Below are 22,227 nucleotides of genomic sequence, written 5' to 3'. Positions count from 1 at the left end.
AGCGGAGCTGCCGGGAGCCCGAGGGGATTCCTGCTTCCCGGCTTCTCGCCCGCTCCCCACAGGGCGCAGCCAGCACCCCGACACGACGGCTTCTGCATTTCTGAGTGTGCTTGGTGCATGACTGACTCTGTCCTCACGGTGTTTCCCTCCTGCCCCTCGCCTTGCCAGCTCAATTAGCAATATTAATCAGGAGTAGAGGTGCTGCATAATTTATGTAAGGGAATCAATATGCGAGCAGGGATGTGAGAGCAGCTGCCCCTGGAGCCCTGCTCTGTGCGCTCGGGTGTGGATGCAGCCCGCAGCGTGTCCCGGGAGGGAGCTGGGGCATGGGCCTCGCACTCCCTCTGGCCTCCACCTTTGTGCCAGGGTGGGAATTTCTGTCTGCTGGTCCTTCATGGCAAGAGCATCCTTGTTCCTTCAGCATGGTCGAGAATAATCCTTCCCCTCCAGTCGCTTCTGGAGGGGCTGTAGCTGAGAAGTGGCCAGAGATGATGCTTAGATGTTTCTCCTGCTTGTGCTCAGGAGAGCTGGTGGTTGTTGATGTTGTTTGGGTTCAGGTTCATTGCTTCTGACTTAAGCTCGTACATGCTCTAATTAAATCTTCCTTGTTTTGTAAAGATGTAACAATAATTTACAAAGTTAAAAATGAGCAGGATGGAGCCCTGCACCCACCTGGGCTCTGGGTGTGCTCTGCAGAGCTGTCCAGGGGCTTTGGGCAGCAGGGCCCGTTGCACTGTGTGCCCCCAGAGGCTGCTGCCTGTTGCTCTCTGGCCATGCCCGGCTGCTCCTGTGCTGCTGGTGCTGTCCTTCCTGGCACCCTGCAGCTGCCAGGGAGGGAGATGTGCCAGCTTGGCTCTCTCTGAGAGCCCTGACCTTCTCTGACCTTGGCTGCCCACTGCTTGGCAAGCTGTGCCCAGTGCTGGAGTCACCCTGGGGCACCGGTGCCGTAGGAGGTCAGTGGAAAGGGGAAGGGACTCCACTTCCCCAAGGAGCTGCAGCAGTGCAGGGACCTGGTGGACCTGTGGCTGCTCTGGCAGCAGATTCCCGGGCTGGGGGTGGTGTAAAATCCTCCCTGTGGTTATGGAAAACAGCTTGTGTTGGGTGGTGTCTCTGTCGCAGCATCTTTGGCACCTCTGGGTTCCCTCTCCGTGCCCTGTTGCGCTGTCTCTCTTCCGGGAAGCTGCTGTTTCCTCTCTGAACGCAAATCTGCCCCTCCAACACCTGTGATGCACAACTGGGGCCCCCCAGGCTTTAAGGGAAACCCCCCCGAGGTGGGTTTGGGATGTTTCAGTCTGCCCCACCCCGTCACAGTCATTGAATCATTCTGTTTGCTCAGCAAAGAGCAGATTCCATATCGAATGAGGAACAGCAATCCCACTGCTACTTTCATCCCCTCTGCTGAGCCACTGAGGTCTCTTGTTTGCTAGGAGGAGGAATTATTCACTTCTTCCTGGTTCCTGGGGCCTTGTTATCTTTGTGTGCACCCAACGTTTTCAGTTTCTTCATTCCATTTCTCCTGTATTTTCAGGAAGACATCTGCTCCCAGGGGAATTATGATCAGATTCCACAGCTGGCTGAAGGGAGGTTGCAGACAAGCTGGCAGGGGATTTTGCTTGACACGGTGCTGGATCTGTGCGAGGCAGGGTGACGTGGTGGTGGGGAACCCCTGGAGCAGCCCCATGGGAGACACCCCCACGCCATCCCAGATTTTGGGGACAAACAGGTGGAGGGGAAGCTCTGGCGCTGAGAGCTGGGGGTCAGGGAGTGCAATCAGGCCTGAGCCTTCCATGAAGGGGCAAGAGGCTAATTATTATTTTTTTTAGGTATCTCAGGCAGCTCTCTTGAAGGTGCTGGCAAGAAAACCAGGCTGCCATGGAGACTGCCAGGCTGGGGAGGCGGGTGGAAGCTCTCAAAGGGTGCTGTGGGCTTCCTGGGGCTGGAAACCTGCTTTTTAGCTACAGCTGGGAGGGTTCATTGAGCGTTTTTGCAGTCCCTATTTTGCTCTGAGTGGCATTAGATTGGAACAGCATTTGCTGCCTTTGCTTAGAACCTTGGGAATGCAATGCTGAACCGGGGCTTTGATGCTGGTGGGAGGTCAACTGCTTTCAGTTGCTTCTGGGATCTCTTTCAAGACCACTGAGTAGAGAAAAAAAGTCTCTTAGAGGGTATTTTTTTCATATAGAAAGTAGAGAAATCAAATGCATTTTGTTTCTTCAACCCAAAAATAGAGTTTGGTACCTGCTCTTTCTGGGGGAGGTGGTAAGATCTGGGGATAGGGGAGGACCTTTGCTCCCATCCACAGCTGAGCTGCCACTTTGCCCCAGGACGTTGCTTTGGGAATGCATCTGCTAGGAGTGGATGTTTGCTTCAGGAGAAGCATAACCATTGTGCACATGGGCAGGAATGTTGTCAGATGGGTAAAAAAAGAGCATAAGGTGGGACCCAGGAGCTGCTGGCTCTGCAAAAGTCTTTGTGGAAAGCAGGCAGCTTCCTGTCTCTAGTGGGATGAAAGAAGGGCCTTCTCTGCCCATCCAGCACATCTTAGCCCTCTCCTCTGGCTGTGCTAGGAGGCAGCACTGGCTCCTGGGGCACCTGGGTGCACAAATTTGGGGGCAGCTTTGGAATGCTGGAGGCACCCCCTAAGCAGGGACATGTCACAAGGTGCCATCAGCGAAGGAGGAGGAGAAGGGATGGCTGTCCATGGCCCCTTTTATCCGTGGGGAACAGAGGGCACTGGGATGCTGCAAGGATGTTTTTGAGGAGCCAGACCCAGTCTCTTTTCTGGGGCCACCTTGGGGGTTGATGCCAAGGTGGGTGCACTGGGGGTATGGCCCATGTCCAAGTGGAGGGCACATCGGGGTGGCCAGAGCGGCAGCGCCAGTGCAAGACCAGATAAATGAGATGTCAAAGCCCTTGAAGTGAAGCAGTGGTGGGATAGAGGAAATCCTTTGGAAATATATCCTTGGAAAATAGAGGAAATCCTTTGGAAAGCGTGCAGTGAGAGACTAAATGCAGTGAGATCGTGGCCAGGGTCTGTCCCTGGGTGCCTGCCCCTCCAATGCACCATCCAGTGCTCCTCTGGTGGCTTTACTGGGCAGAGAGAAGGAGCAGCAGCCAGCAGCTTCTGCAGGCAAGGAAGGGCCATGTGTGCTGCTCCACCACTCTGCCCCAGCATCCAGCTGATGCTGCTGCAGGGTGAGTGCTGCCTGCCCTGGAGCAAGGGAAGGGACAAGTAACTCCAGTCCAAGGTGGTAAAGTGCAGACGAGACAGGTCCTGGGCACACGTGGAAAATCAGGTGTTGAGAAGCAAATGTCTGGTGTCAGGCAGGTGGCTGCAGGTCTCTGGGCAGGATTTGCACTAAGGACCAGGAGCTGTCTGTGTGAAATCCTGCAGGAATACAGTCTAGCCCCACAGAAAACTGGGAGAAAAGCTTTGCTTGTCTCCTCTCTTGCTCCCTTTCCCCCTTGCCTCACTCCCTTCTTTCTATTTTCTTCTGACATCTGTAGCTTTTTTCCTCAGAAGAGATTCCCTGCAAGGACATATTTATTTTTTCCATGGTGAGAAATAAAATCCTCTTACTTCTTAAACTGGCCAACCGTGACCACTGGCAGAAAAGCTCTCTGCAGCTGCGAGTTGAGCAGGCACTGCGTGAAGGAGTTACACTGGGATAGACTGAAAAGAAGGAATTTTAGCAGCAGCAAAAGCTATTTTGTGCCTGTTGCAGTTGTATCCTAGCCTAAATGTCTAGACCAGGAGCTGGGCAGGGCTGTCTGGGCAGGGAAAGTGTGGGTAATGCAGGTATAACCATGTATTATTCATCACCATCTTGACTTCTGTCTGGCCAGGCATCCCTGGAACTTGGACGCGTTTTGCCTGGGTTTGTGGCTGGATTTTTGGCTGAGTTTCCCTGTTGCATCCCAGGCACGCTGTGCCCCGGACAGTGAAAGGGAAGCAGCTGCTTGCAGTCTCATCGAGTTGAAGATGATGTCCAGGGAATGAAAGATTGATGGCCCGAGGCTCGGGTTTCGTCGGGAGGGCAAGGTGACTTGATGTGCTGGGAGAGGCATCTGTTTCAGGAGCATGTATTATTGATCTGGGGGCTGGGAGCTGCGTGGGGCCACGGGGAAGGGTCAAACAACAAAAACCTGTGGCTACCCCAACAAGTGGGCAGCAGGCTGGAGGAGGGGACGCTGTGGCTGTCCCTCCATCCCCGTCCCGCGGTGCTTCCTCAGGGATTGTGCTGGCATCCCAGGGTGGCCATTGCTGTGGCTGTCATCACTGCCTCTGTGCCCCCGGGCTCCCTGCAGCCCAGCTGTGCTCACAGGAGCTCGCTGGGGCTGTGACAGCAGAAAAGGCTCGCTCTGGGGACAGGGTTTGGCAGGGTGGTGCCCACCAGCACCATCGTTCAGCAGTTCAAACCAGAGCAATGCCTCAACTGGCTCTGAAATCTCCTGGGACTGACCCAAACGGGCACATCCCAGCACAGGGCAGTCCTCTGCTGCCAGCAGCGTCTGTCAGGAGGTGAAGGGTCTGGCTGCCCTGCTGCTGCCTGGCCTGGGGGAAGTCAGGCTTTGCTCTGCACCTTTCGGTCAGTGCTGCCCTCCTCCCACCAGCTCCAGTTCTCCCCTGGCAGTTTGCCTGCAGAGTCAGGGCCACCTGAGGGCCACTGCTGGCCAGCCATCACCTCCCTGCCACCCTGTGAGCTGCCTGGCCAACCATCACCTCCCTACCCAGCCTGGCTGTCCCGGTGTCATCAGCTGGCTCTGCTCAGCACCTCATCCCAAATGGGTGGCAGGTGCCACTGGGCTGCCAGGCTGTGTGGCACAAGGGGACCTGGGACGTGCTGTTGTCAGGCTCTAAATGCAGGCTGTTCGTGAGCAGGGGACAGCTCATCTGCAGCCTGCAAACAGGTGGGAGAGGGAGGTGCTGCAGGACTCAGGGGCTGAAGGCCATTTTGATCTGGGCTGTGTGTGCCCACCAGGGCTGCCTTGTAGGAAGGCCAGAATGTTCCTCAGATGCCACTGAGCTCATGCTGCCTCAAAGCATCAACATCCCGAGCAGCAACATCCATTTTTCAGGGCAGGGATAGAGTCATGGTGTCCTTCCCAGGGTTTGGACACCCTCATCATGAGTTTTCCCAAACACCACGGTGGGTCTTGATGTTCCTGGCTGGAAAACCAGTACAAGCTGTTCATAATTTTTCTTCTCTTCCCTGGGCTGACCAGCTGCAGCTCCTGCACGCTGTGCCCTGTGGCCCAGGTGCTGTCTGTGCTGTGCCTTGCTCCTTGCACGAGGCTGGGTGTGCTGCTGGTGCTGAGCCTGCAGCCTTGTCAGCACCAGATAACGTGGTCATGCTCTGTTCGTGCCTTCACCAGTGACTGTGCCTGCAGCAGTGTGAAGTGACTAACCTGGACGTGGCTTGTGACCCACCTCTCTCCTCTGGAGCTGCTGGACCCTGCCCTGTCTGGTCCTCCCTCCAGTTATGGTATTTTGCTTCCTATTGAGTTTCATCCTATTTCTTTTTTTCCCAGCCCATTTCTCCAGTCTCCTGAGAGAACGCTGAATTTTTCTCCAGTGCAGACTTGCATCTCCTCTAGCTTCCCACCTGACAGCTGCAGGAAGCACTATTGCAGCTGCCAGAAGTAATCTTGGAACTGTGGATAAAGCTGCACCCAGCACAGGTGCCCAGGACACCTGGCTCCATCCCACCTCTGATACCTCCCTGAGTGAGTCACCCATGCAGTTTTGGTCTGGGCCATGGAGGGTCACCACCCCCGTGTTCCCAAGCTGGCATCTGACACTTGGAGACCCTTAGAAGCTGGGCTGAGACCCCTGAAGCCCACAGCTCTCTGGCTCTGCTGGAGGAAGCATGGGGGATCTCATGCTCTTGGCCCCAGCAGATCCACTGGCTGTAGCCCAGTTAGGATTTGTTTCTGGATTATTTGTTCCAGGATTTTCCAGGAACCCATGTCCAGAGGGTGAGTTGGATCTGTGGGTCCCTTTCAGTCCTGTGCCCTGCTGCTCCTCCCTCTCCCTTGGTTTTTATGGTTCCCTCACAGATGGGTTTTTCAGCTCTTGAGTTGTATCCTGGAGGCTTCCTGGCAGGGGATGCCATGAGGCACCATCTCCAGGGTGAGGTCTCCTCCAGCTCTTCCTGCAGAGCCAACTGTGGACTCCTCTATTAATATTTCAGGCACGCAAGCCATCTCGTCAAGTCTGCTGTGCCAATTAAGTCGTAATCATGCTGTAATGAAGCAGTGCTGAGCTCGTGCTCAAACCTTCCCTGCTTTATTCCTCTCCCTCCTCACTGGCTCTTGGCAGAAGGGGACGTTGGAGACACTCTGGTGTTTTTTATGTAAATGAAAATTGCTTTTAAAAAAATCAGCAGAATGAAATCTTGCAAGCCCCCTCTGAAGTTTTTTTGAAAGCTTTGCTGCTGTCCCCTCTGGAAATAGTCTCCCTCCCTGGAAGACCTTGTGGTATTTCCTGTGGTGCTCTCAGCTTCTCTGGCAGCATCCAGGCTTTTCTTCAACCCCTCAGTACCTACACAGACCCCAGTGCTTGGCTGTCACTTGTCAGCCACTCAGCTGCCAGTCATCCTGGCTGTCATCTTCAGGGCATTTCCAAGCACTTTCAAGTGGGCTAGAGGGTTGCATTTGCCCTGATTTTCCAGACCTCCCACCTGCCTTTGGGTTCTGGGAAGGATGGGGTCACACTGGAGGGATTTGCAAGCTGGTTAGTGCTGCAGAGCTTTCCTATTTCTTCCCTGAAGTTGATGCTGTAGGAACATCCAAGAGCAATGCTATTCTCTCATAGTTTTGCAGTGTAATAGGAGTTGGTGAAACTTGATGCTTATGAAGAGTTTTTTCTCCTGCCTGTTGTTTCCTGGGTGTATAAATGTCTTTTTCTCTTCCTCTTCCGCCTCGTGTGTGTGCAATAACCACAAATGCTGCCAGAAGGAAACAGCCCCTCTCAGCAGGGAAAGGGGCTAAAAATACCAGAATATCCTTGGTTGGGCACAGCAGGAGTGGGCTGAGCTCCCAGCTGGCACTGGGAGAGGGTGAAGGTCTGCTCTGGGAACTGGGAGAGCTGCATCCCTGATGCTTAGGAGGGAGCGTGCCTGTGGTGGCATTACACCAGCAACCCTTCTGCTTGTCCCCTGAAGTGCCATAAAGGAGTGACATGCCTTTGCTGGGGGGTCTGAATGGCATCTCTGGCTCTGTGTGGGAGCTGCTGCCTGCAGGGAGCCAGCCTGGGAGCTGTTCCTGGTGTGTGCCTCTGCTGTTCCTGGGAGGAGAAGCCAGCAGCGCTCAGTCAGGGCAGGCTGCGAGCTGCGGGGCACAGCTGGCACTTGTGGGGACAGGCTGCAGTTTCCTGGGAGCTCCCCAGGGATTCCTCCTGCGCAGGCAGTGCCCCAGCCCAGGGTGTGCCTCCAGGCACTGGGGCACCCTCGGTGGCAGGTGGTGGCTGCTCGGGCCCCTTGTGCAGTGCTGGTGACATCGAGGCTCCTCAGGGCTGTGCCAGGGGTGGTACCCAGGGCTGGAGGGACTGCAGGGCATGGATATGGCCCTTGGGGGGATGGCTTCCTCTGCCACGTGCCTCAGCTGTGGGTGCTCTGGGGCTCCAGGTTCCTCCCTGCTGCTGGCACAGCAAAGCACTGGCAATGGAGGGGCTGCTGGTGGGCATTCCAAGCCCAGGTCCTGGTGTGGGCTAAGGGGCATCTGCCCAGGTCTCTGATCTTTGCAACACCAGTATTGGTGTTTCTGGAGTATTTCTAACAAGCACAGCAGCTTTTGGAGTCACAGAGCCCTCTTTGCTGCATGATGTCCAAAGGCTTGGGTGGCTTTAGGGGGAGATGATCCTTGTTGGGGGGTTTGCCCCTGGGAGCCACATCTCCTGGGCTTTGCCTTCACTCGGAGCGTGTCCTGGGTGGCACGGGGAGCTCTGTGCCAGTGATGCTCCCAGGGAGGGCAGATGAAGCCTCCAGTGCTGGCTTTGGGCTGCTCCTTCACTATCCAGTGCCTCCAGCTGCCTCCTGGTAGGGTGCTGAGGATTGGTTGCCATTGCCTGGTGCTCAAGGTGAGGAGGAATCCCACCCCAAAACACTTCCCAAAAGCCTTCTGCAATCCAAGCCCTGCCATCTTCAGAGCAAAACCCTGGGGCTGTTGCCTTTCCCTTCCGCAGGGGCTCAGCTCCACACCAGCACCTCCAGCTGGAGCTGTGCTGGTTCCAGCCGCTCGGGAGCAGCATCCTGCCGTGTGTCACAAGGCCAGGGCACCCCAGCCTGCAGCACATCCTCCAGCCACCCCGACTCTGCCAGCCCTGCCGCTCTGTAAAGAGAATCAGCTTGTCACTTGAGCTCTCCCTGCCTGCACTGGCCAAGCCATCGTCTAAATTTGGGTGATTATGTTCACCCAGGCCAAGTATCAGGTTCTCTGGATCACATGTGCTCCCAGCTGCTATTTAACTCTGACGCCTCAGGGAGACACGGCACTTCTCTCCCAGCTTTTTCGGTTTTGTGTTATTGTTATTTTTTATTATAGTTTTTTTGGCACCAGAGGTTTAATTAATTTTTTTTTAAAGTTTTACATTTCTATCCTGCCAGCTTGGTCCCATTCTGGTCAGTCACTGAGCAGCCCAGCACCTGCTTTGATTGCTAAATCTGATCACCATGTTTTTGGTTCTTTCAGCCACCACAGAATTAAGGGACTTTTTTGCCAAAGCCCGGAATGGTTCAGTTCGGCTCATCAAGGTCATCATTGAGGACGGTAAGTCCCATTTTGAAGTGCTTTGATTTACACTCTGTCTGTTCTCTCTTTCCTCTCCTCCTTTCTTCTTCACCACTGCGGTACCAGCTTGTGTTTTTGGAAACCTCAAGGAAAATGTTGCTGGGGCTTCTGGGCACGTGGCAACCCAGACCTGAAACACAAGCCCAAACTTTGGCTGTGCTGGTGAGCAGCTCTTGGAGCCCCAGGCCAGCTCCAGTGGGGAGCAGTGACTTTGCCAGCAGAGCAATTCCAGCCTGGGATCGGTGCTCTGTGGGGGCTTTTGCTGCTGCTGTGTCATATTTTATTATGGGATCCCTGTGGCAGGCTGCTGCAGGGACCCCGGGACCTTTGTTGGGGGTGATGCAGGGGCATCTTCTTCTGGGACGTGTCACCCCCAGCTGGCAGGGAGATGCTCGGGGCAGGGGGTGCTGTGTGGCCCAAGGCTCAGCATGGGCCCTCAGTGGCATCCTGTGAGGAATGCCACACTCTGAGACCCATCCCATTATCCCATCCCATCCCATGGGCTGCCCCCAGCCCGGGATACAGGCTGGCACCAGCCTTGCCCGTGTTTGTCCCATGGAATGGGTCCTTTGGGTGGCCTCTGCATCTGTGGAGGAGTGAGCAGAGCTGAGCACTGATTGCATGTCCCAGGGGCGGGGAGCTGCCCTGGTGTAGGCTTTCCATCACCTCAGCCTGGTACAATTGCATATGAATGACTTGTTTCTCACGGCAGCAGCAGGGACTTCACTGCCCTGCCAAGCTGCTGTCACCACCTCCCTGGGTGGGCCACCAGTGCAAGCACCGAGGTGGATGTGGTTGTAAGGAGCCTGTGGTCATGAGGAGCCCACCTGACCTTTGGAGAGGCCACAACGTCCTGTTCAGGAGGGCAGCGTGACTGGGAATGCATGGGACACATCCGTGGAGCTGCAGCAGGGCTCAGCAGTGCTGGCTTTGTCCTTGGCAAGGTCCCCATTGCTGGGGCATGAAACATCCACATTGTTTCTTTGGAGTGTCTCTGACAACAGTTTTGTGCTCTCAGCTTCTTTTTCTTCTCAAAAGTGGGACTGACTCCCACTTTTGTGTCAGGATAAGTCATGCCTGTCCCTAAGCCTGGACTTGGGATGCTTAGGGCTTGTTCTACTGGTTTGGGGTTGTGGCTGCTGATGCCAGCAAGGGAGACTTTTTATCACCAATGGAAAACATTTCCCACCATCTCTGCTGTGGCTGAAAGGGATTTTTTTATTGTCAGCCCCAGGGCCACCACTCTGCAGTCACACAGGGGACATCAGCCTGCTGGTACCCAGCACAGAGGGACCCTTGGGCACTGAGAGTGGCAGGGCAGATGTCACAGCCAGACAGAGAGATGCTCACCCTGCAGGGGAGGTGTACAGAGCTGCCTGGGGAGGACATGCCAGCTGCCCTGCCTGCACAGGGGATGTGGAGAAGGAGCCTCCCTCTCTGCTGGATGGCTTGCAGCACCTTTTGCCCTGTGGAGAATTTGTCTTGGGGCATTTTGGAGGAGGCAACAGTGAATAGAAGGAGAGGAAGATGGTGCAAGGAGTCTTATGGCAGGTGCTGTGTGTCCAGGCAGCTCCAAGACCACTATTGTGGCTGAGTGACCCTTTGGGAGCAATTTGAGAGGTCATTTTTCATTAGGAATGCTACTGGAAGGGCTGAGATTGGATGGAGGAGGGAGTAGGGGAGCAGGATGTGCACCAAGACTCAGCAGCAGTTTCCTGGCCTGAGAGCAGTGTGGTTTTAGATGTGCTCCAGTGTGGTTTTAGATGATGCTCTGCTCCTCACTGCCAGCAGGATTTGGGACAAGATTGGCTTTGTGGACTTTGTGTTGGATGCATTTCTTTACTCCCAGGTGCACTGAGTTTTGCAGATTGGCACCCAGCAGAGCTGCAGGCTGGGCTGCCTTGCAGAGGCATTTCAGAGCAGTGGAAGGGGGGTGCTGGGGGCACCTCGGGGGCCAGAAACACTCCCAGCTCTGCTTCTCCAGCAGCAGCTCCTGGGACAGACAGAGCCTGGCACAGCCAGTGCTGTATAACTCTGCTGAAGGGCATCTGCTCTGAGTTTCCCCTTTCTGACACTTCCCAGGGAAGAAGATTTGTCCCTGAATGGATTGAGCAGAACTGCAGGAGCTGGGGGGAGAGTTGAAGGCTGCCAGCTCGCAGCAGCAGGCTGGGGTCTGGCTGAGTCACAGCCCGGGAATAGCCCGGGGTGACTCAGCTCTGATTGCTTTGTGCAATTGAGGTGTTGGTTTGTTTTACTCACAGAGATACCCTCGAGCTGCCAGTGGGTTTGGCCCTGCGAAATCCCTGCAGTTTCTTCTTTGTGATGCACAAATCCATTCGCAGAGTTTTGTGTTTATTTTAGGAGTACACTGAGGTTTTTATGCTTCCCTTTCCTCCAAACAGGTAGTTTTGGAAAAGGTAAAGTATTTCAAGCACGTTGTTCTCTGCTGTCCTTGTTACTGAGCCAGCAGCTTGTGCCACCCAGAGTAACTGGACTGAGAGTGGTGGCAGATGCCAGGGCAGTGCTGGGCAGGGGAGGGCTGCCCTGCTGTCATGGGGGATGTCCTGCCTGGTGGGAAGAAGGGCTGAGTAATTCCTCCCAAACTTTTCATTCCTCAGCAATTTTCCTTAAAAGCTTTCCTGCCGTGAGCTGCTGGGGTGAACGTGTTGGGAGGAGAGGGTTGTGCCCCAGCCAAGGAGCTCCCTGGCTGCCAGTGGGCAGCAGGGCTGTGGGCAGAGGTCCTGGCAGGGCATGTGCCTGGCCAAGCATGCCCTCAAGGGCTAATTGCCCAAAGCCCCAAAACATTTTGCTTTGGCACCTCCGGAATTTCCTACATCTTGTTCTGAGTCCTGTAATCTCCCCCCAGACCTTTCTGCATCTACAAATTGAGTAAAAATACAGGCTGTTTTCCAGCAATTTATGCTGATATCCTCAGCACCCCCCACTTTTCCACCCAGCCATCCCAAAGCTTGCCTTGACCCTTGCCAGGGTGTGGATTCATGTCTGCAGGATGCCTGCAGCAGTGTTTGAATCCCAGCTGAGCAGTGCCCATCTCACAGGGCTCCCAGTCCCACTGCCACTTGTGTAGCAGCTGGAAATAATGCCTTGAGGTGTGTGTGAAGTGCACAGGTTGCTTCCAGAGGCTGGGGCTCTCCTGGCAGCATGGTCCCCCTCCAGGCTGGGGGCTCTGGGACACCCCTGCTGCCCACAGACATGGGCTTTGGCTATCAGCTCTGATTTTGACCCCTGTGAGGTTGCAGGGACTCCAATGAGAGCAGCTTTGGCTCATCACCCTGGATTTTGCTGAGACCATTACTCTTCTCAGCACCCAAAATGCTGGTGCTCTCTGTGTCCCTGCTGAGGTGCCCTAGTGACCCTAGGCTTGTCCAGGTGGGATGGGGGAGGTCCTGTGTTCCCCTGTGAGCAAGGAGGGGTGGGTGTGACTGCAGAGCTGGAGGGAGCAGAATGGAAGGAAGCCACAGGTGGTCCCCAGAGAGGAGACTCTGCTGGTGGGAAACACAGGAGGGGAAGAGATGGTTGAGAGGAGGCTGGCAGCAAACCAGCCCTCCACAGCAGCCACAGCCCTGTGGTCTCTCCTGGTGGGAATGTACCCTCCTGCACGTCACTTGAGGTCACAGCTTGTTCCTCTGCAGCACAGCATCACTGTTGGTGGTGGAGCTGCCATGAACCCTGAGTGAGCCGCCCCCCGGTCCTGCGAGACGAGCCTTGCTTTGGTCTGACAGCACCTTTCCTGTCCTGTCCTTGCAGAGCAGCTCGTGCTGGGAGCCCACAAGGAGCTGTCCCGGCGCTGGGACGCCGACTACGACAGCCTGGTGCTGCCCTTGCTGGACGAGCAGCAGCCCTGCTACCTCCTGTACCGCCTGGACAGCCAGAACGCCCAGGGCTACGAGTGGCTCTTCATCTCCTGGTCCCCTGACAGCTCCCCGGTGAGCCCCAGGCCCTGGCACCCAGCCTGGGCACAGGGACGTGCCAGGGAGGGGGTACTGGCCAAGGGGGCTCTGCCCTGGGGCTGAGGAGGAGCGTTCACACCCTCGGGGGTTGAGGAATGGAGACTGCCGTGGGGATGGGGAGGTTTTTGAGACGCAGGGAGATGCACTGGGACGGTGTCTCTGTCCTGTTTCAGTGCCAGTGAGGAGGTGGAGGGGCTGGGATGTAGAGGGGGGAGTGGTGTGGACCATGAGGCCAGGATGGAGACACCCCACCATGGATGGAGACACCCCACCATGGATGGAGACACCCCACCATGGATGGAGACATCCCACCACGGCTCTGGCCGTTGCTGGGAAGAGCTGGCACTGACACTGATTTGCCTCCAGCCTGGCCCTGCTCTGCTTGAGGCTGATGCAGAGTGGCTGCCAGCCCTTCTCCAGGCCTTGCTCCAAAATCAGCTGGTGGAGAGTGACACAAAAGGGCTGGTTGGATGGGAAGCAGGTTTAGAGGATGTCAGTGGTGCAGCTTGGAAAATGCCATCCTGTTGAGCACATCAGCTGAAATTTACTGATGTGTTAACATGTGCTTGTCTTCTAGATACATGTTTGTGTGTGTGCATATATGTATATGTGTGTATATATATATTCCTATGTATTTATTTGTTATATATTTATTGTAATCTATAAACTAGATAGATTTACTGCCACATTAATACATGCACTGGTCACATATATAGAAATATGTATACAAGTGATATATATGTAATTTCATATGCATGTGCATATTTGTGCATGTGTACATGCACATATACACGTGTATATATAATAATATATTTTTTAAATATGTATATCTTTTAACAAACCACAGAGGCTCTGACTGCAGAAGCACAATATGCCCAGGAGCACTTGCCAAAGCTCTTCCCTGCGTTTTGCAGAATGATGCAATAGAAGTGCCAAAGGCAAAAGTCACTTTTAAGTGGGTCTGTGGTATTTGTGCCTCCTCTAACCCAAGTGCTGGTGGTAAATGGTGCTCTGGAGCTCAGGGACTGGAAAGCAAAGCATGGAATAAACTGTTGGATTGTGGGCAGCTCTTGGCAAGGCTGCAGCCCCAGAAATAGTGCTGGTGGGTTTTCCCAGCTGATCCCTACCTCGGGATGCTGCCATTAAAAATCAGACCGAGCCAGAAACTCGATGGGTGCTGCCAGGGGAGGCTGAGGTGTGTGGAGCCCGTGGGGGTGGTGGCTGTGAGCCCTGGCTCCCCGTGCCCCGTGTGACAGCACTGCCCCTGTCCCGCAGGTCCGGCTGAAGATGCTGTACGCTGCCACCAGGGCCACCGTGAAGAAGGAGTTTGGCGGGGGGCACATCAAGGACGAGATGTTTGGCACAGTGAAGGTACCGTGGTGGGTCCTGGGCAGCCCTGGGGGCTGAGCCTGAGCTTCAGAGCCTGCCCAGAGCTCGGTGTGGGGTGCTGCTGTTCGGTGAGGGAGCGGCAGGGTGTTGGTCCTGCACTCTGCTGCCTGCGTGGCCAGTGCTGCTTTCTCCTGCCTGCATGGCTGGGGTCTGTGTGGGAGAGCTGGGAGAGGTGGGAGGGAGGCTGCAGGATGAGGTTCACGCTGAATGGCAGAAGTGCCAGGTGGTGGCAGTGTCACTCCAGCAGCCAGAGCTGCCTCCACACCGGGGTTAGCCTCTGCCTTGCATGGAGGGTTCCCTCCTCTTCCATGGGCAGAGGCAGCTGCACAGCCAGGGACATCACTCCTGCTGGGGCCTCTGGGAGCATTCCTGCTCTTCTCCCAGGTCCCTCTGCTGCTCCTGGGCTATGGGCTCTGCCTTTCCCTCTCACTTCCATGCTCATGAGCTTCATGAAACAGCCAGAGGAGCCCACTGCCACAGCCATGGGTGACTGGGGAGGGGCAGGGGGTCAGAACAGACAAATTGAGTGTGGGATTTGCATGGAGGAATCCGAGAGCCTTCAGGTTGGTCCTCCTGGTCAGGAGGGAGCCCGAGACTCTCTGGGTTGCTCAGACTCAGCTCAGGGCTGGGGGCACACCCTGCCCTGCAGCAGTGACCCCCGTGACACTGCCTGTGCTCTGTGTGACACTGCCCTGTGCTGTGCTCTGTCTGCAGGAGGACGTGTCCCTGAGTGGTTACCAGAAGCACGTGTCCTCCTGCTCTGCCCCTGCCCCGCTGACCGCAGCCGAGCAGGAGCTGCAGCAGATCCGCATCAACGAGGTGGGTGAGCAGCAGGGAGGGTGTGAAACAGGGAGGGTGAGCAGCAGGGAGGGTGTGAAACAGGGTGTGCAGCAGGATTGGTGTGCAGCAGGGCTGGTGTGCAGCAGGGCTGGTGTGCAGCAGGGATGATGTGAAACAGGGAGGGTGTCCAGCAGGGCTGTGTGTCCATGTGTCCAGCAGGGCTGTGTGTCCATGTGTCCAGCAGAGGTGTGTGTCCAGCAGGGCTGTGTGTCCATGTGTCCAGCAGAGGTGTGTGTCCAGCAGGGCTGTGTGTCCATGTGTCCAGCAGAGGTGTGTGTCCAGCAGGGCTGTGTGTCCATGTGTCCAGCAGAGGTGTGTGTCCAGCAGGCCTGGGTGTCCGACAGCCCTGCGAGAGGAGCCTGAGCCCTCTGAGCACAAAGGGCTGGAGGATGCAGGGAGTGAGCATTCATCTAAAAGGGATGGCTCATTTTTACTCCACTCTCTGCTGTTTAAACCATTCCTGCCCTTCTCGAGGTGGAGGAGCACCCTCACAGTCAAATTGGTAGCACAAAGAGGAATTTACACTAGGACTGTGTTTTGCTGACAGTCAGAAATGGTCTGGGGCTGAAAGCAGGTCTCTAACCTGTGGGTATTGGAGCAAAAGCAGAGCTGAGTTTGAGGATAAGGAAGGCAGGAAGAATTCAGGCTTATCTTTGGCCTGCAGCAGCATCCTCTCCCATACACTTCCTTTATCTCTATAAATATGAGGGATGCTGTCCCAAGAAATACAGATCTTAGCCTGTATTTGGGGGCTTTTGTGCTGGAAAGGATGGAAGTGGCACAGGGTAGGGCTGGGGGCACACAGGGCTGTGTCACCATTGTTCCCTGCTGGCCTTTCACAGCCTCTGTGGTGCTGTGACACACTGGGGCAGAAAAGGGGTTGTGCTCACTGTGTGGGGAGACCACTTGGAAGCAGCATTTTGTTTTGGGGTGGGGGAATTCCCTTAGAAAGCTTCCTCTCTGGAGGAGCATCCCTCTCCTCTGCCTGTGCTGGGGCTGTGGCTCTCATGGGTGGATCAGGACAGGAGTGTGAGCTGTGAAGCCAATCAGCCTCGTGGCATTAATTGATAGCACAGATGAGGCAGGAGGTTTCTGCCTGTCAAAGCAGGTCAGGGGATGATTTCCACTGCCAAAGCAGCTCTGCAGGTGGCAAAGCTGAGGGACATTTGGCAGATGCCACCAAGGGGGGTTCTCCAGCAGGTGGGACTTAGGGGAATTATCCCAGCTCCCAGCCTGGAGGGCCTGGGCAGAATTTGTTCTGGGGGATCCAAGGAGATGCTCATGTTTGGAGAAGAGAGAGGTGCTGATGGTGACTGTGGGCTTTGTTTGGCACCTTGGGACATCTGGACTTGATGATCCTTGAGGGTCCCTTTTGACTCAGCTGATTCTGTGATCTCCATCACCTTGTCTGGCCTGTGCTGCAGGATTAAGTAGTTTTGGGGGCTGCTGGGTGTGTCTTACAGGGCTGTATGGCCCAGGTAAGTGGTGCTTGTGATGCTCATTGATCTGCCTCATTCTCCTTCCCTCCCACCCTTGCCTTTGGGAGATGCAGCTCTGGATGGAGGTGCTGCTGCTGTCTGGTTTGTTGGGGTTGTTTTAAGGGTACAGGGTCCCCTGTGTCAGCCTGGGCCACAGGGAGGAGTCACTGACATTAAAGAGATGAAAATGGATGTATTTTTGCCTGTGGATTTGAAGGTGGCAAGCAGCCAAGTGCTGGGTATGCTGAGGGGTCTCTGTGTTGGTGCCACAGCCTGGCACAGTGATGCTTCCAGCCTTGTTCAGTGCCTGCAGCTTGCAGGGTCCCCTGTGCACAGGCTCTGGGGGATGCTTGCATGTGACTGTTGAGTGTGGAGGAGCAGATCCAGTGCAGGGGAGCCAGTGGTGAGGGCCAGCAGCTGAGTGTGGAGAGGGGGTGGGAAGGGCAGGGCAGGATAGCTAAAGGGACAGGTGAGGGGTGCAGGGCCAGCAGAGCAGCCTTTGGCACTGAGCAAGGAAGGACTCAGCTTTGCACATCCCCCAGGGAGCTGCCCAGCCTTTGGCAAAGCAGGGTTTAGGCTGGGGTTTGAGCATTGGATGGGCAGAGGTGATGTTGTGAGTTAACCCCCTTTTTGACAGCTGGGTGGGAGCTCATGGAAACTTGCCACCTGCTATATATATGTATGTATTTTTAAGAGCTGGAAAATGCCAGCTTTACTGAGCTGCTAGCTGTCAGCAGACCGTGGGCTAAGAAACAGCTTTGAATTTGGCTTTGAGCTCAACACCCACGGCTGGGGAGTCTTTGTAGAAGTGTTGCAGGTTCAGGAACATGGGTGCAGGGGGAGCTGGGCATATCCTATTGGCAGGCCCCTGGGGCAGAGGAAGGCAGCCTTGGGGCTGGGGGAGGAGGTAGGAGAATTGAGAAGAAGCAAAGGTGGGGTGCCACTGCAGTGTGTAAGGGGGTGTCCTTCACAGCTGCCCTGCAGTGCTGGTGGTGCCTCACCAGAACCCTCCCGTGAGGACTTTGCCCTAAAACACAGAAATGCTCCTCAGGCAGGGTCAGCACCGTGCCAGGAGGGAGGGAAGAGGAGCAGAAAATCTAACCTAAAGAAAAGGAGGTAAAATTACCTCCCAGGCAAGCCTGCTGCTGGCAAGGTTGGGAGGCTGGGATGGGGCACATGCTCAGGTGTCCCGTGCACTGCTCCCAGGCTGTGCCCTGGGGAGTGCTCAGGCAGCCAGTTTTTAATGTTTCTGAAAAGGGAAGGAGTACGAAATGCAGAGGTATATGGGGGAGTTGATGTTGCTGGGACAAATTTGCATCTCCTGGTGTTTTTGGACTTCAGTGTGCTTTGTGTCAGAGCTGAGGTCTCTGTGATCCCACTGTAATTCTCCTGGTCTTCTTGCATTTATGGGAGAGAAGGCTGGGGTTCTGGAGGAGCTGGCAGTGGTAATGTCCTTGTGCTGCACCTCTCCTCAGGGTGGAACCCTGTGAACTTGTGTGTGTCCTGAATCCCTGGGAGCTTGCCCTCAGCTCTTGCTGGTGCCAGGGCACCCTGGGGGATGGCAGAGCTGGAGGTCAGCTGGACTTGGTGCCCTTGGACCTGAGCAATTATTTCCCTTTCCCGAGAGCTGCACATCAACACCCTGCTCATCCTCCAGGCTGCTTGGCATGGATAGAGGCCTGGGCAGTTTTTTCCTCACAAACCTTCCACATATGCTCCTTAGTGGAGGATAGCCCACAAGCTATTGCTGCAAGTGCAGGAACTCCTCCAGCCCTGGACTGGGGCCACCCTGCCTGGGGAGCCAGGAGGAGGTGGGGCAGGGCCGGGCTCTGCACAGGGATGTTGCTGGAGACCCTGCATGCCCAGGCTCGGGGCTGCACAGGCATCTCCTGTGTCGTTTTTTGCTGCTCTCCCTGCCCACATCGCTGGGATCAGCCTTCCCTGTGCTCCAGCAGGGCTGGTGCAGCTGCCTGCCCCTGGCACACGCGTGTGTCCCTCCCCTGGTGCTGTCACACATGTCCCCTCCCTGCAGTGGGTGCCACTGACAGTGTGTCTCCTCTCCCCACGCTGGCAGGACTCCTGCTCCCAAGACTCGGGCACTGAGATGGTAGGCTGCTCTGCTGCTTGATGCCCGGTTTCTCCTTCTCCTGGCAGTGTTTTCCTGCATGCTCTGCTCCGGGCATCCGGCTCCATCGTCTCCCCAGGGTGTGGGGGCTGTAACAAAGGGCAGCCTGTAACGAGACCCACCGTGGTGCTGCCCGGTGGTTTTGAGATCTCAGCTCAAGCTCTTGTGTTTTTCTTGGCATGCCTTGACTTGTCTCTTCCTTTTCTCTATCAGGGGGAGGGAAATGAAGAAAGAAAAAAAAAACCCATAGAGGTTGGACTCTATCCAAAATCCCCAAAACCAATCCCAAAGGAAAGGGATTGGTTCACTGCAGAGTAGCTGGGACAGTGTTGCTGGAGTGTTTCCCTGGGAGGGGGTCTTGAGGTGGGAGGGGCTCCTCTGCCGTGGGGGTGACCCCTCTCCCTGTATTCTGTGGCAGATGGTGGGGGGCTGTTGCTGCTGCCCATCGCTGGTAGAGTACCCTGACCCCGAGGAGGTATGGTGTGCCCGCCGCGTCCCCGTCTCCCAGCCCCACAGGGACCCTGCTGGGCCTGCGTGGAGGCACCTGCAGCCATTCGATGTCTCTGCAGTCTCCTTCTCTCCCCTCTTTGAAGCGGGGTTTGGTCTCCTGGACAAGGGGGTTTGCTGGGGATATGGCTGGCAGCCTCTGCCTTGTAGGGGTTGTGGGGAGCACAGCGGCCGGGATCTTTGTGAGCTGTGGATCTCCAATCCCCAGCTCTGGCACTGGAGGGAGTGTGTGTCTGCTGTAGTTAAACCCACTGAGGAGGGTGGGGTGCCCAGCTGAGGGCTTCCCTTCCAGGGCTTCCCTGTCACCCACAGGTTGCAGTTGGAGGTGGTTGGAGAGGACGTGTGCCAGTGCTGGTCACAGCATTCCTGCCAGGGATTCACTGGGAAACATTGCTTTTGAGCTGGTGTTTGCTGAGAGTGAAGCAGGAGGTGTGGGGTGCATGGCTGGGGCCGGGTGGTGTCCTGGAGAAGGTGACATGGTGACAAGCCACCATCCTGAGCCTGGCTGACTCTCGGTGGTTTAATGCCATGATCCCTGTGGGACAGGTGTCAGACACCTCCTTGGATGAGAAGCCTTTAGCTGCAGAAGCAGCTGGTTTTCCTGTTCCTCCCTTCCCCCCTTTGCCACCGTGCCCTGACGCTCGAGGTGGTCTCCATCCCCAGGTGAAGACGGAGATCAGCGTGGAGAGCAAGCACCAGACGCTGCAGGGCCTGGCCTTCCCCCTGCAGCTGGATGCCCAGCAAGCCATCCAGGCTCTCAAGCAGAAGAAAATCAACTACATCCAGCTGGTAGGTCCCTCTCATGGCTTCTCTGTGCCCCACTCCCCGCATCCTGCTGCTGTCTCTCACTCCCATCTGCTCCTATCCCCTCTGTCCATCAGAAGCTGGATCTGGAGCGGGAGACCATCGACCTGGTGCACACGAGCCCCACGGAGATCTCTGACCTGCCCAAGAGGATCCCCCAGGACTCTGCTCGCTACCATTTCTTCCTGTACAAGCACTCACACGAGGGAGATTACCTGGAGTCTGTTGGTGAGAGCCTCAGCATGGGGAAGGACCAGTTTGAGCCTGTGCCAATCCCTGTTTTCCCTGGACCACTAGATGCGTGGGGAGCAAGCAGGGATGGGGATAGGGATAGGGATGGTGCATCAGGGAGCCTCAAGTCAGTTCCCTCCTGTGATAGGTGCTGGCAAACCCTTTGATGCAGGGCAGGTCTCTGGCTGCTGCCCCAGAGCATTCAGTGGTGGTGGTTTGCTTTCCTCCAGTGTTGCAGGAGCACCAGGGGAGATTTGGGAGGGGTGATGGAGGGGGTGGCTCACCTCTGCTGCTGGATGTTGTCTGGCACTCTGGGCTGGAAGAGCTGTGAGCAGAGTGGGATGCAGCCGGTGCTCCCTGGCCATGGGCCCGGGCAGTGCCACAAGCCCTGCTGTGTTTTTGCAGTCTTTATCTACTCCATGCCCGGGTACAAGTGCAGCATCAAGGAGCGCATGCTCTACTCCAGCTGCAAGAGCCGGTTGCTGGACACTGTGGAGCAGGAGTTCTGCTTGGAGATAGCCAAGAAGGTGAGAGCGAGGTGATGGAGCTGGACCCTGCCTCGGGGCCGTGCTGCAGCCCCTCTGATGGGCCTGGGGGAGCTGGGTGCCCCAGAGGCGGCTGTCCCGGTGTCAGATCCATTTCCCGCTTCCGCGCAGATCGAGATCGACGACGGCGCGGAGCTGACGGCGGAGTTCCTGTACGAGGAGGTGCACCCCAAGCAGCACGCCTTCAAGCAGGCCTTCGCCAAGCCCAAGGGGCCCGTGGGCAAGCGGGGACAGAAGCGGCTGATCAAGGGGCCGGGCGAGAACGGCGAGGACAGTTAGATCCCGCGGGGCCGGCGGCCATCGGACACCATCCCTGCGGCGCTCCCGCCTTCCTCTCCGCTGACCTGGGGATCTTTCCCTCCATCTCAGCCGTTTTTTGGGTTTTTTTACCTTTTTTTTTTTTTCCTGTTTCATTCCTTTTTTAAACATCTGGATGGCTTGTTGCACCTGGGGGCAGAGCGATGGGGAGGGTTCAGGGTTGTCGCTGGTTCTTTTGCTCGTGTCCTTGGGCGAGCCCCGGGGCTGCAGGGGAGGATGGGAGCAGCAGAGCCATGTCCCCAGCCTTGCTCCTGTCCCCCCAGCCTTGCTCCTGTCCCCCTCAGGGTCACAACCACTGCTCTCGGTGTCCCTGGGTGACTGAAGGACACACTCACCTGAAAGCTGCTCTATGCAAAGGGAAGGGGGTAGTGTTGGGGATTCCTGTTTGAAAAGAGAAAATGCTTCTGTCCCTGCCCGCCCAGCCTCCAGACCTTGTTCCCCTGTCCCACTCTTGGTGTGCACGGCCCCTCTGCCCCAGGCTGGAGCGATCCCGCACCCTCAGGGTGTGGGCAGGACCCCCTGTGGGGTGGGCTTTGCTTCCTGTGGGATGGGAGCTTCTCCGTGCAGAGAGCCAGGCAGCGGGAGGTGGAAGTTCCCCACTGAGTCCTGAGCTCAGCCTGGACCTGGAGAAAGGTGTCTCTGCCTTTGGGTGATGTTTGCATCTCCTTTTTGAACTGCCTCAGTAAGGTTTTCCCCCTCAGAAGGAGCTGTTACAGCCCTGACTCAGCCCTATCCCTGTTCAGGATGGGAGCTGAGGGGTTCCTGAGCCCTGGTCCCCATCTCCATTCCCCAGCCCCCACCATTACCTTATCCCCAGTTCTCAGCTGGGTCTCTGGGCTGGGGCAGCCCCATGTCTCAATAATCACATGGGCTACTCCAAATCCTTGTGTGGGGGAGCATGGCAGCCCCTGTGTGCCCCTGGGGATGTCCCCAGCCACCAAGGGCCACCATCAGCTCCACGGTCCCAGCTTGGCACTGTGATTTGGGCTGCACTGGGGCTAGGGGGGAGAGCACCTTGCTGCTGGGTGCCAGCGAGGGCTCGAGAGCCACCTGCCTCCCTGAGAGGATGGAGAGGGGTCAGTGAAACCTGCCCTCTGCTTTCCAGCTGTGGCGGTGAACATCCAGATGTTGCCTCGGCCTCGGCGGAGTCAGGGGGTTGGAGCTGGGAGGAGCAGAGCACACTGTACTGAACGCTGTATTTTCTAAAGAATAAAGTATTTTTAAAACAG

At 56.2% G+C, this 22,227-nt stretch overlaps 1 protein-coding gene across 2 annotated transcripts in view; it reads left to right on the top strand.

Annotated features, from left to right (window-relative positions):
• TWF2 (twinfilin actin binding protein 2) overlaps nt 1–22,227 on the top strand; it is a 23,064-nt gene extending 837 nt beyond the window's left edge. The window contains exons 2-9 of one of the 2 annotated variants that reach the window (XM_064432468.1): nt 8,692–8,769; nt 12,559–12,737; nt 14,037–14,132; nt 14,865–14,969; nt 19,764–19,889; nt 19,982–20,132; nt 20,541–20,662; nt 20,792–22,227. In XM_064432468.1, coding sequence (XP_064288538.1) covers nt 8,692–8,769; nt 12,559–12,737; nt 14,037–14,132; nt 14,865–14,969; nt 19,764–19,889; nt 19,982–20,132; nt 20,541–20,662; nt 20,792–20,959 — 1,025 coding nt within the window. In that variant the 3' untranslated portion in view covers nt 20,960–22,227. The other variant, XM_064432469.1, reaches the window with a different exon arrangement.

This window comes from Passer domesticus, chromosome 9 (genome assembly GCF_036417665.1).
Source record: "Passer domesticus isolate bPasDom1 chromosome 9, bPasDom1.hap1, whole genome shotgun sequence".
Taxonomy (NCBI): Eukaryota; Metazoa; Chordata; class Aves; order Passeriformes; family Passeridae; genus Passer; species Passer domesticus.
The sequence above is the reverse complement of the archived record's forward strand: the minus strand, read 5'-3'. Positions and strand labels throughout refer to the sequence as shown.